Source organism: Orbicella franksi, chromosome 12 (assembly GCF_964199315.1).
Source record: "Orbicella franksi chromosome 12, jaOrbFran1.1, whole genome shotgun sequence".
NCBI classification, from domain to species: Eukaryota; Metazoa; Cnidaria; class Anthozoa; order Scleractinia; family Merulinidae; genus Orbicella; species Orbicella franksi.
The window spans coordinates 8,381,999-8,401,482 of record NC_138156.1 but is presented as its reverse complement, the minus strand read 5'-3'; the positions used below and the strand labels follow the sequence as shown (position 1 = coordinate 8,401,482).

The 19,484-nt window shown below is 40.4% G+C and overlaps 2 protein-coding genes across 2 annotated transcripts; both read right to left on the bottom strand.

Annotated features, from left to right (window-relative positions):
- Positions 1-8,860, bottom strand: LOC145463850 (TNF receptor-associated factor 4-like). The gene is made up of 9 exons (XM_081447643.1): positions 8,795-8,860; positions 7,623-7,861; positions 7,265-7,313; positions 6,441-6,545; positions 6,019-6,180; positions 5,715-5,795; positions 5,186-5,263; positions 2,939-3,314; positions 1-661 (listed from the first exon to the last, which is right to left on the bottom strand). The coding sequence occupies exons 1-9, from the start codon at positions 8,858-8,860 to the stop codon at positions 375-377; spliced, it is 1,443 nt and encodes a 480-aa protein (XP_081303769.1). The 3' UTR covers positions 1-374.
- A 1,726-nt stretch (positions 8,861-10,586) lies between these two features.
- Positions 10,587-16,000, bottom strand: LOC145462813 (uncharacterized). The gene is made up of 3 exons (XM_081446434.1): positions 15,489-16,000; positions 12,550-12,849; positions 10,587-11,855 (listed from the first exon to the last, which is right to left on the bottom strand). Exons 1-3 carry the CDS (start codon positions 15,615-15,617, stop codon positions 11,445-11,447), a joined length of 840 nt encoding a protein of 279 aa, XP_081302560.1. The 5' UTR covers positions 15,618-16,000; the 3' UTR covers positions 10,587-11,444.
- Between the last annotated feature and the right edge of the window lie 3,484 nt (positions 16,001-19,484).

Here is a 19,484-nt window from a genome sequence, read left to right as displayed (position 1 = left end):
AGCGTTTTGGAAAGAGGGACAACTTGTTAATAGCATTTGAAACGTTGTAATTAAAACATAGAGTAAATCTTATGCCAATGATCGAAGAAAGTCCATCACTTACGCAAGCGAGTTTTCGATCAGGTTAAAACAGATGACTTCCATTGAAATTTAGGTACACCCCCTTCAGCGAGAGAGAGATCTTAAAATTCTTGATTCTTTCTTTATCTTTGAAGGAGAGTGATCCAAGGCTTGCCCGAGCTGCGAGGAGAGTGGGGAGAGGTGCTGTCGCAACCGTTTTGAACTTATCAGAGATTACCCAAACAATCCCAGAAGCCCTTGCGCCTGAGTTATAGAATGACGTAAGAAAGTTCCATTCTTCCTCTGGAAGCAGATCAAGGTTCACTCATTCCATCATTTTCCACGCAAACTTTGATAAAAATAGTGTTGTCTTTGACGTACTCTCCGTTTTCGATGTCCTCGTGCGAAGCAAATTTCCCAGAGCCAAAGCTGGGGTTTTTGTTGGTCTTGGGTCGACCAAGAAACGGCTCGTTTTCAGGACAGACGTTCGGTTTTACTGAAAACGTGATGTGTTTTCTTTTGGCAAGGTCTGCGTTCTGATCCAAAAGATAAAACGTGGTACGATAACTGAACGGCCAGGTTAAGAGCGGGTCGTATATCCCTAGGACAGGAAAGAGTTTTGCGGGTGAAAAACTGCCTTCCTTATTGGATCTCCTAGTTTCGTTTCTATGCCTTGTCTACAAAGTTCGGTCAAGAGCGCATAACAAGGAGAAGTCATGAGCCATGAATTAACAGCCTTTTTTACACAGCAAGGTTATTTTTAGGTTTGTAGCTCCTTTTAATGTAAATGATCTGAAGCGCACCGGGGAACTCATCTTAGAAATATTCGAAATTATAAAATCTACAGATAAAAACGTCATTTTGAGAAATAAGACGAGTTATTTAACCTCTTTCGCGAGATATATGTGTGCTTTCAGTTTACAACGGACATGCCAAATAAGTGAAATTCTTAGTAAAACCTGCTGTTCTGACGTATCCTGCGGACAGACTATTTTACGAGCGAAGAGAAATAGCTTGTAGATGTCTGCACGCAGCAGAAATAAACATTTATTGAACCCGGTTATCACAAAATATCATGATTTGTCAATGGCAAGCAGATCAATTATTTGCCAGAGAAGAAGGCTGAGGGAAATAATTTATCTGCGAGACACTGACAAATCACGGTATTTTGTGATAACCGAGTTCACTAATTTAATGTTTTCTCTTTCGATCACCAAGTTTGTTTTCATATTTTTAAATCACTCTCTGACAACTCAGGGTAGCGATTTGCCATTTTCTACACACGTGTGTGGTTACAATTACGCATGAACAGGTATTATTTGCAGTAAAGCACATTTAGACGGTACTGCTGGTGCGCATGAGCAGACCATCATTTGTAGGCAATTATTTGCACATCACGCGGTGGGTTCCCGGCCAATGAAAAGGAGAAGAGAAAATGCATCGAATAATAACTATATTTGTTAAAAGTGCATAAAAAGTAAAAAACTCCTTGTTTCTGCCCAGACACAAGCGAATGATAAAAGCTGTGGAAAAGCAAACCTTGAGTAGTTTCCATATACCTTCATGAGTGTTTCTAAAACACTACAGTCTGAACTCGGACAAAATGTTTTCACTTTTTTAACTTACGGGAAGCTTTGCTGTGTTTCTTTACTGTAAGCTATAGAACCTTTAAGGAGACGGGACTAAGAACCTGCGGAAGAGGACAGGGTAGCCTGCAGGCGGAGTGAACAGCCCAATTCTCCTCTCGAAGAATAGATAAATGATGATGATGATGATGATGATGATGAACCTAGGCAGAGGCAGCATCGACTGCAGAGGACAGGGTAGTCTGGAGGCAGAGAACCTACAGCCCAACACTCCACGTGGAGAATGGAGAAATGAGAATGATGATGATGACGACGACGATGATGATGAAGATGATGATGATGATGATGATGATGATGATAATGATGATGATGATGATGATAGACACGCGGCAGTGAGCTCTATTTAACAAATAAAGAAGCCTCGACTGTGCTCTGTTCTGTTGTAAAGCACGCAGGAAGCGGTAGAGCACGAAAGAAGTGTAGGGGAAAACACGAGACGAAGTCGAGTGTTTTTCCCCACTTCTTGAGTGCTCTACCGCTTCCTAAGTGCTTTACAACAGAACAGAGCACACTCGAGGCTTCTTTATTTGTTTTATGATAAAGAATCTAATAATTTCCCCACGCATTTGGCTGAATTTTCAAACCAAACTTTATTTTCCAAACGAACAAAAGTGGCGTCACCCGTCACTCCGAGCACAGAAGAGAATATCAGAGCAAGCTTTGCACTGAGCACTCGTCGGTTCACTTCGCTGAGATGACCGGAGAACGAGCGTTACTACACTGCATGTAAGTGTTGTTTGAGCAATTGAGCATTTTTACAAAAATAAAGCTTCTCATCATAAACAGAGACACTTCAATTGTTGTTTTCTATCATTGTTTTACTTCTTAAGTATAATTTCTGCCTTCGTAACAAATATAATGTCTTTTATCGAAGCACTGTTTAGGTTGAGAATTTGTTTATTTCGTTACGTGTTTTGTCGGCGGGAATCTAGCAAAACTTGTTATTTTAGTACAGTTTTAACAATGGTCTCTGTGAGCCATATTTACTACAGACAAATAGCTCGTTTCCATTGCGTTTGTCTGAATCACAGGGGATGTTTAATTTGGCGCAAATTTGTCAAAATTCCGACGCAAAAATTTGAAAGCCAACTTACCGTCATCAACCCGTGCTCTGTTCTCTGATAAAGCACGCACTTTCAGCCAATCAGAGCGCGCGTTATATGGAAACTTTATTATAATTCAACCTATCAAAGCCTTCTCTAAAATGCTATTCTGTAGTAAATACCACTCACCTTGCACCACGCTGATAAACACAGATAAATGCGTGCCCTTTCCCTTACCATCCCCGTTCAAACATGCGGAGGCCATCAGCCGGTAACCATTCCTGCTTGTATAGAACTCCGGGCTAAAAATCGTGTCCATTTCCCCGCTCTTGGCCGCTTTAAACTTCCGTTGGTAGTCGTCGATTCTCCATACCAGCTGACTGTTGGTGATTCGTTCCAAGTCCTCGATTCGCTGTTCTTGTTTACTGTTCGTGTCGGTCTGTTCTTTAAGCTTGGCCTTAATATCTTGCAGTTCTGTTTTCTGGTCCATGACCACTCCGTAGAGCAACCTCACGTGATTAATCAAATCGCTCTTGTGGTGTTTGGGCAGTTTCTCTCGACTGCACTGTACAAAACGTAAAAAATGTTTATTTTCAAGATTGCTATTAATAGTAAATTTGACTGGGTAGACGCGGTTCGCGGGAAAAAAAAGGGACAAATGTATGGAAAATTCGAAAAATTATCTGAGCGTCTTCTAGCCGAGTTACATCCTTCAAACTTGGTGAATACAATCTTCTACCTAGTATTTTAACGCTGTGATTCACAAATTGTGTAAAATTCAATTTTGGAAAAAGTTATTGCCACCGGACTCCCATACAAACACTGTAATTTCTGATTGCTTCGACTACCCGTCAAGATGGCTTCGAAAACCCTGATAAGCTAAGGTCTATTCTCCTTACCGATTTTCATACATCTATTTTGATCGTTGTTTTAAGAATTCAGTGCAACATAAAAGCAACACCCTCATCAAAATGGTTGTCTTTTTTATCTGTCGCCTATTAACCTGCGAAAACAGCCGCCTCCATCGCTCGACGATGTTTGTAAGTGTACTGCGACCAAAGCGACTGGCGAAGAAGAAAAGCAGCAAAAAAGTCGGGAAGATTTAAAACCGACACAGTTTCGTTCGGAACTTCGAAGGAAAAAACGCTTTTCGGTATAAAATGAACGCTCTAAAGTTGTTACCTTTGATTTGTTTCTTGTCCTTTTATATTCTAGCGAAACTGCAGGTGAACTTGTTCGTTTCTGAACAACAAACTCTGTAGTCTTATGGTGGCGGCTGCGTAAATAAGTAAACTCTTCTTTCATTAGACTTGCACAAGGCGTTTCTTCGGATATTCCCCTAAACCTTTCTCGTTTGTCTTAATTGCTGTAATTGTAAAGAATATAGACGACCTTAGAAGAGATTGCACAGGGAATATTTCGGGATAAAACTTTGTCTCGCCGGACGCCTGCTTGCCACCCACACCTGTTTCATTCAACTCAAGAAGTGACTAACCGCGTCTAAAATTTTGCCGCCATTTTAAACAATCACTTCGTGTATATCAAAGTGAAATGCCCACATCATCCACTCCAGTGGCGAGGTGTTAACTTTTAGAGCTGAATGAAACATGTGTGGAAAGCGAGCGATCGAGACATTTAAACTACTCCTGGCACAGTCCGCTCCTCTTAAGTCGTCTATATTCTGGAAAATTATGACCATCGAGACAGTTTAGGGGAAGACACGAAGCCTCGTGCAAGTTAAATGAAGCAACTGCAAGGCCTGTACGAGTTGGCGTCTTTACTCGGCTACCATTATCATTTGTGTTGCTCAGAATCGAGCAATCAAAGGACAAGACCCTAAAATGCAAGGTAACAAATTCTACTGAAGTGCTTAGCCTTATGCCGAAAATATGTTTCCATTCAGTGAGCGAAATGCTGCTGAATTTTGCCACTTTTAGTCTACTACAATCAGTCTTACGTTTCGTATCAAACTCTAGGCAGTTGATTTTTTAACGAAATGTATCACATTCTGTGGCTTTTTTCAGTTTCCGCAGACTACGAGCAGTCTTTTCCTAGCGTGCGAGGAGTTAAGTTTCTAGCGCGCAATCATGTGAGAGCGGTCAATATTAACCAAGTTTCAGGAACTAAAACCAACTACTCGTAGTCTATAGTTCCCGGAATATTCTGGCCATTATTTTCTTGTATTTCCGCGCTATTTTTCCGATGGTTTATGCGCCTACTGAACCGCCGGAAACTTCTGACTACCTTACACAAGACATTCTATGTGAAACCTTTATAGAGGACGCGGGAGGATGCGACAGTCAATGTATCTAAAAACATAATCTGTATCCCCATAAATTACAACTATTGGTTCTAAGAATTAGAACCTGTGAATTACAACCTGTGCTTCGCCAGACCTGTTACCCGCCAGCATTTGTTCTAAGTTTGCTCACTTACTCTGTGAGAGCAGCCAATGTCTTCGTATTGACAGGTTACCTTTGTCTTAGGACATTCTTCCGCAACGTGACGATCAAGCTGAAACATTCACAATGAAGTCATTGGTAAATTTCTACATGCACAGAAAAATTACGGCATATTAAAAAAAATCGGACGACCGGAAATCATTGTTCACAGAGACAACCGTAAATCATGGCATTTTCATGGTCATCATCATCATCACATCATAATCATTATTATCATCGTCGTCGTCGCCGTTGTCGTCAAAGTTGTAGTCATCATTGTCAAAGTCGTTGTCGTCATCATCGTTATTACCGCTATAATAGTCGTCGTCGTCATCATCATCATATCATGATAATTATCATCATCGTCGTCGTTTTTGTCATCGTAAACGTTGTTGTCGTCATCATCTTCATTACTGTCATCATCGTCGTCGACCTTGTTATCAACGTCAATTTTGTAGTCATTGTCGTTGTAGCAACAACAGTAACAACAGCAACAACAGCAATGTAGCTAAAACACTCTTCACCTGATCCCTGTTGATAACAATTTTCTTTTCACATTTGTTAGGGCAGGCCACAGGCAGTTTTGGACACTCATCATGATGAGTCTGAAATAGACATCATACATCATACAAAGGCCTAATAATACTTCGCCGGGCGAGTCCTTAAAATAACGTAGGTTAGCAAAGGAGGGCTTGGTTACCAAATCGCATTACGGCAAGGTAGCCATAATTTAATGAAGCCTGCTATATAGCCTTAAATGTTGGCTTACGTTCGTAACTTCATAGCGTCATACCTTAGGATGTTCAATTAACTTGGACAATGCCCAACCTTTCTATCCTCCCTGAGATGCCGGTCGTCGCAGTAAGGACAGATGATGATCTTCTTAGGACAGTCTTTGTTAACATGCTTTTCGAAAAACCTCTTCTGGAATTTGGCCCCGCATTCATAAGAACACAGCATGTCCACGAACTCACATTCATCTTGGTGTTCCTAAGGAGCAGGAAAAAAGTATTAATCATTGGACTTCATCATTGTCATGTGACCTCTCTCCTCCGCAACAAAGGTTCCAAACGTTCGTTATAGAAAGCCGCTGTGCGAGATGACTGCAGGCGCAAAATCGAAGTAACCCTGCGCCTGCACTCATATCGTCCAGCTGATTCTCTCCACCAGAAAAAAATCCCCTTTCGCCTTTGCGGAAGAAAGAATCATGTAACAATGTATACTGAGTTCGTCGCATTCTTCTCACTCACCTTAGCATTTTGAAATTCTCCCTCCCATTTGCAGCCCCATTCGTGATTGTTACACTTCACATCAAGTTCTAAAATCTCCCGATTAAACGCCTTGTCTACGTAAGCCTGGAAAGAGAGACGAAATCATTTTATTACGTATTGTCAACCTCGTTCCCGGTGAAAAATCGTTCCCGAGCTAATTTTTCAATTAATTCTTTGCAAAATTCAACCAAATGTTTACATGAGGACGGCGAACCCGTCTCGGGGGACGGGTGGGCGAGTTGTCTCGCCTCGGCAGGTAGCCCCCTGAGAAGCGGAACAACTTTTCTTCATATAAACGTTTTGTCTCGCCTAACTGGGACAACTCTCGGCGAGGCAAGTGTCACATAGTGTCTAGATCTAGCATTTAAAGCAAAAATTTGTATCAATGAAGTAAAATTTAACTCGGCAAAACCCACTGTGATCGAATGACTGAGGGAAACTCAAAGAAAGAGGGATATTTGCACATTTGATTATTCAATAAGGGTTATGAATAATTATGCAAGATCAACTTTGACCCGGCCTAGAAGGGCAATGTTTTCGGAGTGCAAACGAAAAATTAACGATAAATCAGCCTGCCCTCAGCCAATCACAGTGAAGTAATTTAATTCATGATAAAACTAAGGAATTGCAGTTTGAAACTCAACAACTGTCATTGCATAAACTGAGACCTTCTATAACTACCTATACCTCCTATTAGCTTCGAAAGCATTAACGTACCTAAGAAACGCATCATTCAGTACTTTGATTAGAGTACCGTTCGGGTCTAACACTAAGGATATATGAAACTCAATTATATAACTCACAGCTTCTTTGTTAATCTGAATCTGATCGATTGGGCATCGCGGTTCAACTCTGTAAGCAAAACAGCAATGAAAAATAGATTGAGCATCGAAGCCAGTTGCATGTGGGCACGTATTCGACACCTGTATATCCCCCAGTTACCCAACGCTTTTGTTTGGTGTACCATGTAACATCCCACAAGTCACTCGTATTTTCTCGGTATAGATATAGCAATAGTATAGTAAAGTGGATCAAAATTGTCCCTTAACCCCTAATCGAAGTTATATTCCTGCTAGCATTGCTATTTCCGTCTCTGAAAGCACACCCTCCAACTTTCTATGTAGGTCAGCAAAGAGAATTACAAACGTGAAATAACCTCACCTCAGCAGCGAAGGAAAACATGACGAACAAACTCTGTGACCGCACTCTTCAAACTGCACGGGGTATCGGAGCACGTCTTTGCATACGGGACATTGGTATATCTCAGCCAATGGAAACACGAACGTCGCCTTTATCTTCTCTCTCGGTTGTACCTGGGCAAGAGAGGAAGGACTGGCACCATCGCGACCGCTGGTTGGACGAGAGCCAATGGGACTGTGTGCTCCTCTAGCTTTGAACTCCTACAAGTATGGCATTTTAATGTTAAAACACGTGTTTAACTGAGCCATGATCGAAAGTGCTCGTGGAATTGACTGCTCTTCCCAGCCACAACAACGATAGCAGCAGCAGCAGTAACGACAACAATAACAACAGCAACAACAACAGGGTGCAAGGAGTTGCACTGAACGGTTAAAATGGGAAACGGGAGACCCCGTTGTACAACCAAACAAGTTTTCGCATCTAACTTTCTTTTCTTTCAGTGTGGATAAACAAAAATCAATATGGAATGTTTAACAACAACAACAACAACAATCTCGCGTATTCTCTTTCTCATTTCTCTCGTTTGCTTTTCGACCTTAAAAGAAAGAGTTGGACTTCTTTAGTAATACCGACGCAAAATCTTGACGTCATGTTGTAACAAGTACATCAGATTGTTATCCAAATAAAAGTGGTTCAGATCAAAGACTTCACAATAGGACGACGTGTAAATAATTCATAGCGATATTTTTATCTTGTCGATGAAGGAGTTCTTTCAATTAGTTTCTACTTGGTGTTGTGAGGTAGTTATGTCAAGAAAGGTTCAAAAAATCCAGGTCGAGTCAAGAAGAAACAAAAAGTCGATCATTTTAGTTGAAGTTGTTCTCAGGAAGTCCCTTGTAGATATAATTGTTGACCTGGCGACTGAAAAAATAACACTAAATAGGCACTAATTGAGTAAGAAAATCACTGTTTCAAAACTGTAATAATCAGAACAAATTTCAACTACATTCTTGTTTACAAGAAGAGTGGTGGTTCAACTTAAGGTTTTTGAACGTATCTATTACCTTCACGCTAAACTTAAGACGCTTGCACTTGTAATGAGCGAACGAATCTAAGCCTCTTTTAATAAACACTTTTTAGCATTTGTTTGAAAACGTTTTGGGAAATCTTTTCAATGAAACGAAAATTCTTACCTCCTTAGTTTTTAGCTGAGTGATAATTTCATTCACCAAAATTTGCCCTTCGCTTTTACGTTCCATTTGAAATTCAAGCACAGAATGTAATCAAACACTCTCAAACGAACATAATAAGCAAAACATCGCTGAAAAAGGTACACTAATTTGACTTCTTCATCACCAGCCAATCAGAATTACTCTAGTTTTAATTATCGCGCCACCTGCCGCCCGCAGAGCTTGGCTGTTGACCAATCAACGCCTTCGACATAAATAGGATAATTGGTACTTTTTTGACGTTCACAGAATCATATTGAAGACAATGAGTACGATGAATGCTAGAAATAATGAACACTTCCAGAACAGGAATTTCTTTTCCGTGTAATTAATTGCCGATTTACAACGTGTACAAAACCGCAATCAAAGTACCTGTTAAGTTGTCTTACCCAAAAGGGTTATTTAAGGGGGTCATTTAATCTCTAAGAGTGATAAGCTTGTTATTCATAGTAAACAATCCAAGCAAGCAGGTGGCGCTAGACTCAGTCTAACTTCAGCCATCTAGTTGATTCCAACACTCCTTTTGGGAGTCTAGGAATCGATAGAAGACTAAAATTCAGGCTACTAAACTCCCAGGGCGGGCATCAAAATAACTGTAAAACAATCAGTCAAGAACTGGAAGAAATACCGTAAAGTTCCGATGGTAAGTCTTTCTCTCGCCCACCCCTACGAAAATAAGGCCGTGAGCTTATATTCAGATTTATCTTTTGAAGGATATCACTTTCGATTATAAGCTCGCCTAGATGGGCTTGGCCGTGATGTCTCTACTTGAAAGACGAAACAACCTAGCCCTTTTCTTTTTTAAAGTACCTATATTTTGGCTAATTATCCCAGATTTCATTTCTTTGAATATTGACAGACTCAGAGGCAGTTCCACATAGAAGTATTGCTCGATAGCTTTCATTAAAAGGTCAAGACTTGACCACACCACCTTGAACCACATTGTACATACTAGTTATGCAACGCTTTGGAGTGGTATACCATGAAATATCCCACGAGTCACTTGTGTTTTCTAGGCATACAAACGACCCTTTACGCGACTTTCCCCGCGGCGCATGATGGGAGGGTTGGATGTAATAATGTCGAATATACAACAGCCTTCTGATTGGCTGTATTTTCTATGGCATGGTATAAAGTATAATATACCAGTTCCACATAAAAGAACAGTGATTGATGGCTTTCATTCGAACGGCTGTATTACTCGATAGCTTTCAGTTTAGAAGGCTACTCACAAGAGTTTGGTTCCTAGAATGAAAGATTGAACTGAAAACCACATTAAATGACCGATGCACACGGATTCTAAGAGTAACAAGAGATAATCGAGCCAGATATTAGATTCCTAAACAAAAACGGTAAATTTAAAACAATTTTATTGTTTAATGTGAAAGAAGGAAACTGAAAAAAACACTAACAAGTTAACCAAACAGGGGACTTGAGACAACGGTATAGTTTCAACAACTGTTTCACTTTATTCACCATGTTAAAGTTTGCTCGAAACGAGACGCGTTTTGCAAACGTTTTAAAAAACGCGAACGAATTCAAACATCGACCAGTGGTTTGTTGGCAATGATTATCACGACTGTAGACGACTGGAGCCGAGTGCCACTCGACGATACGACGAATACAAATCGGTAATATTCGGTTGTTGTGATTTGTCGGCAGCTCTGAAGTAAAAATGCGTCGAACGCGTTGCTTTCCGGCAGTTTTTTGGCCACTGGGTTGTTAAGAGGCAAATTGTTCAAAATATTCTCAAGTGTTTTGTTAGAATAGTGGATAAACTGTTTACTTCCAAACTTGCTCATACAAATTCTACTACTATTCTCACTGAGGCCCCGTCTACACCTTTTCAAAGAAATTTGAAAACGCAGCTTAATTTCTACGGTTAGGCCTACCGTCCACACTAATCCGTTACGAAAACAGAGCTTTTCGAAAGGCTCTTCAAACCGGAAGAATTTGAAAACACCGGCTTTGCGTTTTAGCGTGGACGGAAAACATTTTGAAAACGGGGCTTTTCGAAAAGAGTGAAATCACGATAACCATGCGATTTCCCTACTCGAGTTTTCCTGAAACATAAATCCAAAATGACCGGTGATTGTTACGTTTTCAAAATTTCTCCAGCGTAGTGTGGACGGAGAACATTTGATGCGTTTTCAGAGTGAAAACCCCGTTTTCAAATTTCTCCGGCGTAGTGTGGACGGGGCGCGAGTGGATTATGTTTTGAGTCGGTATTCAGATCAAACCATCAAATATATTATAAGCAGTCTACCGGTAAGGTCAGTCCACTGATCACAACAAGATAACAATGGCTTCCGTTCTTCAAACCGGTTGTTATAAGCTTGTACATCATTTTTAAAACTCTGTCTCTTCATAATGAATAATATCACTCTGAAAAAATGGTTACAGAAACAGCAAACCTTCGATGAATTGAATGCTTTCAGTCACAACAATCCTGTACAACATAAATATGAAGTTCAATGGGTTTTCTGTGCCCGTGTGACAGTCACTTTACAAAACGTACTCGATGAAGCTTGAGGTAAATGATGTGCGAAGAAAATTGTTTGTACAAAGCTCCAGTTTGCAGGACGCTCTTTATATCTATCTACAGGGATTTCTTCTATAACACGCAGAACTGTTTCATCTCGCCATTGTTGGATATAGGAAACGTCTTCATATGATTATTCGATATTGGCATTTTGATGTTTTCCTGTCTATCGTGGTTCAATTTCAATCCATTCAAATGATGTCCATTGCGTCCCTGTGCTTTCACTAAATTAGTGAGCCTTTCCACTTCATTAGCAAGCGTCTCGATGATCTTTCTACACTTTCTTCGTTCCTTGTTGATCGTTGTGCTCAGTTCTTCGACTTTTCGTTCCAAATCTTCGTTTCGCTGTCGTTCGGAGTCGATCTGGAGATGCAATTCTCCGATCTTCATTTCAAGTTGCCGAATTTCCCACTCGGATCCAGTCTCCCGATTCGCTTCCTGTGCCGCGACCCTGGGTTCTTTAGCAGTCAACTGCTGCTTCAACTGCAAGAAATGTTATCCAACAACAATACGTTAGTGCTTTGCTGTTTTAGACGATTTGGATAACATTTCAAGATGCATATGTTAACTTCTTAGTGGTATCTGAAATTAAGCTTAAGTACCGCGAAAACCAAGAGTTGCAGACAGCGTAACCGCAGTGGCACCGGATTACAGTTCCGTCGTTTCATGATGACTTGCACTTCGAGGAACATCATCAGTAGTATCTAGAAAACCCGCATTCTGCAAATTTCGTTAATATAAAAATGAAAGTGGGTTGTAAGATAGTTACAAAGGTGAACTGTAACATCCTTACAGCTCTTTTCGTTGAGTGATTACCTAATGGCCAATTTCCTCTATGAGATATGCCCGCAGGGAATCATGGTAGTTGTATTCTTTATCTTGGACTGGACATTTGTTTTGATGAATGTAACTACCATGATTCCCTGCAGGCGCGTCTTATGGAGAGAACTGTCCATTATTGAGAGTCGGAACATTTTTCGTCAGAATGCTACACTGCAAGAAGTAGTTTTGTTTCTTCTTCCCACTAAACAGACAAAACTCAGTCTAACCTTGTGAATGCGTAACCTTGTGAATGTGACAGCTTTAAGAAAGCGAGAATTGAATTGGCAAAACGAAATGGAACTCAACGCCTGAACGAAACAACCCGACTGTCATTCGGGGTCTCCCGAGTACTTACCTTCTTGTAACTCTTCCCAGTTTTCTCAAGGGATCTGTAAGGCTTAATGTACTTCCGGTGCTGCGCTTGCGCCATTTCTATTGTCCTCATGGCAGCGACTGCGCACAGCTGACTGGCATTGCTCTTAACCACGTGATCAAACGAGGAGTCCTTACCAGACTCCCACGCTTCGAAATGTTCTTCCCAAAGTTCCTCCTCGTAGACGTTGTCTCGCCCCAGGGCTAGGACCGGGTCGTGTTGTTCTTTACGGTTTAGCTGACCCAGTTTTTCATTGAGAATATCCTGATTTTTTTCGTCTTCCTGGAGATCAAGGGACAAATAGTCGATAAATTTGCCATTAAAGATATCCTTGGCCGAGACTCCTGTCTTCGGTGCATGTTTTAAACTCGTTTGCAATGTAAACTTCCTTCTTTAATTCAAAACTAACCGAAACTCAGTACAAAAGAAAGTGTGAAGCCTTGGAGCCGAATGGCTCATAGCTGCCGGAGCTTATCCCGGTTTCTGTAGCATGAAGCGACTAGGAGTATTTCTATCCCCCCTGGACGGGATGCTAGTCCATCGCAGGTCACTCCCCCGCAATTTGTTAGGTTTCCCCAACAATTCGCCGGTACCCATTTATACTCCTGGGTGGAGAGGGGCACTGTGAGAGTTAAGTGTCTTGCCCAAGAACACAACACAATGTCCCCAGCCAGGGCTCGAACCCGGACCGCTCTCTCCGGGAACGAGCGCACTAACCACGAGGCCACCGCGCCTTCCATAGTACAGTAGGAACTAGTGATAATATTCATACAGCACAATGATTTGTGTTCGGCCTTTAAAACATTCCAGATAAAATAACTAACCAACCAAAAAGACTATACGAACTAACAAATAAAAGCAGCACCCTATACGGATAAAGAGGCCCGTTTCCAATGAGCACTCTCCCCTCCCCTTCCCTAAAGAAAGCTGTCAAAATTAATCAACGCCGTGGGACGCGAAGCACACATGTACGCAGTGCGGACCAATTTTAAATAAAGAAGTCGATGTCCTCTATTTGTCATGTGAGTTGATGGAGATTGACATTATTCACATTTCCAATCGTTAGCCATACTTCAATAATGAAACGAAAATATCTTAAATACCCACTTAAGCTGAATAAATAAAAAACGTTTTAGCATATAACCTTTGCTTGATTAGACAGATGGCGAACGCATCCAAGCGATCTGTACGATTCAATAAAAAACAGAACGCTTGAAGTCTTCAGACAAAAACGGATTAACTCTAAAGCCGCTTACTAAAATAAGAATTGTATTCAAAAAAGACAGCAACAAATGGGTCTAAACGTAGCTGAATGACTCCTAAGTGATTCACGGTTGAAAGGATCACCAAACGCACTCGAGTGAAACCAACGCAGATTTTATTTAAGGTAGCACAGTCTCTTCTCGCATGAGATGACAAGCGGGTTCTTTGCATTCTGAAAACAACAAGAAATCGATTTGATCACACGCTAGTTATGTTGGAAAACACACCGGTCCAGCACGTGATGCGTGTTTTATTTTTTCCAAACCCCCCTGCTGTCCGAATAACTCAAAGTATTCAAAACGTCATTTTCTTGATTTGATGAAGATCAAAAGTCCACTTGTCTGGAACAAAAAGGAAATAGCAAAACCGTGCCGCCACAGACGTCCTTGGGGTCAAAATATGTGTACAATTTTAAAGAATCAACGGGGATCAAAGAGTGGTTTTAAAATCTTTTGTTTCAGTAATTTTTTTGTGACCGGCAAATAAGGCTTTTCGTGTGTTGTTTAGTTCGAAATTTGTGACACAGTTATCTTTTCACGTGGAATAAAACAGAGAGAAATGAAGGCAAAATAATGACCTTTAGTCGAGAGCGCTTTGATGACACATCGGGTCAACTAATAATATCGTTGAAATAATTTCGAATACTCTCCAATATAATGGCAATTCAAGGCGATATCTAGAGCGCGTTCCTCTTTTAGAGAGACAAATATTTTTTTTGGAAACCTTAAAATCTGTGGAATTCTAAACGCAGAGCGATACACTGATCAAAGTTTTTACGGTTTTCCTGAATTGAAGATCACAAGTCATTATCTGCTCGCGGTCTAACTGAAGTAGGAACAAAAAGTATGCCCAACATTGTCTACGTTTCCTTCATCGAATATTGATTGCGTTTTAATATAGCGTGGTATTTTTATACATGAATGTTTTCGCTATCTTGAACGGAAAACTAATGTTCCCAAATCTTGTTAAAGGGAACTTCCAGGCGAACATCCGTAATTATTGACCACCCAGGGAACACGTATTTGTCCGAGTCCATCACAGTAAGTAAGCATTTGTCGTCAGATGCGAACAACTTGCGTGCGGCTTCCCGCGCTGGTGAAAAAAATAACAAATCGAATAAACCACTATCGCAAGACTAAAATTAAGATACCAACCCTCCTCGATATTTTCGACTCACTGGCGATTGATCCAATCAAGATTTTCAAGTCGATGTCGAATGATCAGATCTAAATTTCGCTGCTTTCCGCGGCGAGTACATTCAAGACAGAGTTAATAAATAAATTATGAATGCATCGGGTTGTGTGATTTCGCGAAGTTTACATAAATTCGTTCGTCTATGAGAAGCGATCATGCTACGACTTGTTGAAATAAGCTTACGTGACGAGACACCGCGTGAAAGGCGAGTGGAGTCACTTCGGAGAAGGCGATCAATTGCGGTCAGACTTCTTCTATTCAAGAAAGAATAAATGAAATTCTGATTTCCGTCCATGCAGCATGTCCATGATAATATAACATTAGAATATCATGGCTTGAGCATCGTGATACCAACAGAGAAAGGTTTTCAATGCGAACTCAATCAAACCGCATATTCGATTGTGTACTTTGGCTGCTTTTCAATAAACACGATAAAAATGCTATCAAAACTGTACAATACAAACCAGCAACAAATCTATAATCTCCTCCTTGAGCTGAAGTTCTGCTTCCAGGAATAACAACAATTTCATCATATTCTCGAATCTGGTTTGATCCCCGGGGCTGAAGAAGTCTCCGCTAGGAGAGAATGCCATGGCGAACAATACACTGGATGCGCGTGCTCGTTTCTGGAGTAGGAATGTCGAGAAGTCGGCCAGCGAAAACTGAAACAGGGAAAGCTTTCCTTGTCCACCGTCACATCTGTTGATAGTCGAGTTTTCGCACTCTAATGACGTGCAAAATTCTCTTTTGTTTGGCGGAACCGAACTTAATTGTCATTCAATTGAATTCAAACATTTGTTGTTACGTCAGCGCAAATAGGCGTAAATTGTTATTTATGGCTCACTAGAGGTCTTGGCCTTTGTCTGGAACGTCCCAAACTTTCTCAACGGAAAAATGTGGAATGTTTCATCAAACGCCAGCCGGTATCATGAAATTTTCAAGTGCTGAATTGTAATTTAGCTATCGCTTCCAAAACACTTTCGGCTTCGTATGACAAAAGAAGTTTTCTCTTCAATTATGTTAGACAATGGAGCCGCAAAATTCAACCATTCAGCGCTTTGTGTGTTATGAATCGATATCTGCATGTCAAAATTTTTGAAAGACATTTCGAGAGTATGAGAATAAAGAACAATATTTAATTTCTTATCAGTTGGTTTTGGCGCTTATTGCTTCTAGCTTTACTGATAGCTACACCCCAATGATAAGGCAGCTAATATTTTACGTCATATCATTTCGTATCATAAACGTTGAGTAATCGCGAAAATTGGTCGTCGAAAGCTGACAAGGAACCGGATATCGAGGGGTCTGGAAAGAGATAAGAGACCAGGCACCTGAGTTTCGTAGCCTTCAAAGAAAACAATATATGTTTTTAGCAAAGTGGTTAATAAGCAGACTTTGTCCTTTGGATAAGATATTAGTAACCTTCTACTGACTGAAAAGGAAGCTAATGGACCTAATTGTTACAAAGGTTCAACAACAGCGAAAACAGCTTGCAGTAGGTGTAAAGAGGACCGGAAGAAGTAAGAAACAGGAAGAAGATTTTGAGGGATTTCCAATTTGAAACATTTATTTACGCCATATATTTGGCAGGATGCCGCAAAAAGTTTCTTTACTTTTGGTTCTTTTGAATAGATTGACCAAAGGATAAAAGAAGGGAGAAGATTTTTCAGCTAAGACATAAACCTGAAAAGGGAAAGTTCTGATTAGCAGGATGATAAAAAAAAAAATAATAATGTGAGCTTGACTGAAAGATGGAGTAGTTAATGATGTCGCTTTCAGCATGGCAAAATTTCGCTTGACTGCTATTTCGGGTGATCACTGTATTCGAGAAAGTTCTTTCAGCGCGAAAACTCCTTTAAAATTTAACAGCTCTTTTCTACAAGGTGGAAGGCCAAATCGAAAACGGTCAGAACTGAGAACCGTGGCTGTCATTAACTGAAGATATCATTATAAACGTAAAGAGTGTCGCCCCATCCACACTACGCCGGAGGAATTTGAAAACGCAGTTTTCTTCGGTTAGGCATACCGTCCACACTAATATGAAAACGCAGCTTTTCGAAAGCGCTCTTCAAACCGGAGGAATTTGAAAACGCCGGCTTTTCGTTTTCTTGTGGACGGCTTTTAGGAAATGATGGCGTCACGATGGTCATGTGATTTCACTGACAGAGTTTTCCTCAAACACACTGCTCCAAAATGAACGGTGATAGTTGCGTTTTTAAATTCCTCCGGCGTAGAGTGAAACCTCGGTTTTCAAATTCCTCCAGCGTAATGTGGACGGGGCTTTAAGTTCAGTTTTAAAGAAGTATTATTGATTCTAAAAGAGCAGGAAATGTTTTCTCAATACCGCACGTTTTCAAATTAGAGTTGTCCAGTGTCCGAACCATTTCTATCCTCGCGTTCGTTAGTCATATTTTCACTATCAAGGGAGGATGATCTATCGCTACCTAACGGGTCCTATTTTGCCTTCACTACACACCGAACACACTCAAAGGTAGAGGCATAGGCGCGTTGGTCAGCCAGGCCCAAGATATGTTTTAATTGTGACAGTAAGCTTGCAACAAAGTGAATAACAGATACATCAAGTAACGTCCTACATGCGCCAAAGCCGGACACGTAAAACCCAAAACCTCTCGTTAGGAAAAATAGGGATCGTGTACCAATTATACCTACCCAATTACAATTTTTTCATGCTGGTTCACCAACCCTTGCAGGAGGCACAGTTATTTATACTAAAGATACTCCTAAAACCATTCCCAGGCCTGAACTGAAAATAGATCTCCCATCAGTTGAATCATGTTGGACTGAAATTGACCCTTGTAATAATAAGAAGTATACCGTAAATCCTCGAATTAGCGCCCCCTTCGAATAAGCGCCCCTCCTATCGGCCGAAATTTAAAATAAGTTCCCCCCTCCTCTTCCCCACCCCCCATTCTGTGGACGAGTAACGAGACAACAAAGGATGTATAGTTTTCGTCATGTAGATTTGTACATTGTTTCAGTTTGTGAACTCGTTAAGTAAACACGTTGAACACGTTAAGTAATAACGGTGCCGCGATGTCAACTTTAGGATCAGCTTGTTATGTCATTAAGCAGCTTAGGTTGTTGTTTAAGCGCAGATGATGTCATAAAAAATGACCATGTCAGGCCACGATTTGGGATAAATTAAATAAGCGCCCCTCGATTAAGCGCCCCTCGTCTTCTCCTAAATTTGAAATAAGCACCCCGGGCGCTAATTCGAGGATTTTTACGGTATTATGATTGGCTGCATTTATAAGCACCCATCTACAAATGTGGATGAATTTACAATGATACTTGACGAATTCCTTGAACAATTAAATATGATCAAATATGAAGTATATATATTGGGGGATATGAATATTGATGTTTTAAAACATCACACACACACCTGCAAACAGGTAGATACCCTGACATACTTTGCTCCCATAATCTGTTACCACGGATAACAAAACCTACTAGAATCACTAGTCATCATATCTATACCGATAAAGTTAATAGGCCGATCTCTGGGGTTATAGATCATTTACCAATTTTCTGCACAGTTGAAACATCACTTAAAAAACAAAATGGGCAATTTTACTTCAGAGACTACAGCAAGTTTAACCCTGAAACATATCTTCAGGATATCCGTGTTGTTGATTGGGATGTCATCTTTGGTCAAATTAATAATTTGCATGAAGCAACAGCTAGAACTATTGATACACTTAAATCAATTGCAAATAAGCATGCACGCCTAAAACAAGCGTCTAGAAGCAAACAAAAGCAGTCACAAAAACCTTGGATCTCAATGGGAATACTGAAATCCATGAAAACTAAACATGCTATGTACAAGGCCCACTACCTATCTAAAGACCCAGTCAAAATTGGTGAATTTAAAAACTATTCACTGCAAATAGATTAAACCATCTCAAAAACATTAATAAGAAAGCCTACTTCTGTAAAAAAATTTGACTTGTGTGAAAATAACTTGAAGGCTACATGGAAGATAATTGATAATTTAATTAAGAGGAAGGCAAAGGGACATACCACACCTCAAAGAATAGTAAGGAATAACAAGACTGATAGACCTGGTGATGATGACATCGCCGATCAGTTTTTTTTTTGTTAATGTTGGCCCAAGCTTGGCCAGCAAAATTAAAAACAGCTATGGAAACTCTGCGCAATATATCTGATCTCCAGCTAATAGTTTTGTTATGTCCACTGCTACAGAAACCCAGGTTTTAAGGCATTTGTTTAAGCTAAGTTCCCAGAACTCTGTTCAGCGAAACGGTATAAATGCATTTTAAGGGAGTGGTTAAGCGGCTGTTTAATTCATTAATCAACACCATGCATAAGAATTTAAATGAAACAGACACGCCCTTAAAAATGATGAAATGCTATGTCGTCGCGCAATTTATTAGTTTATTTTAAACTGCGAGTAGTCAGTCTCTTTCTATTACTAG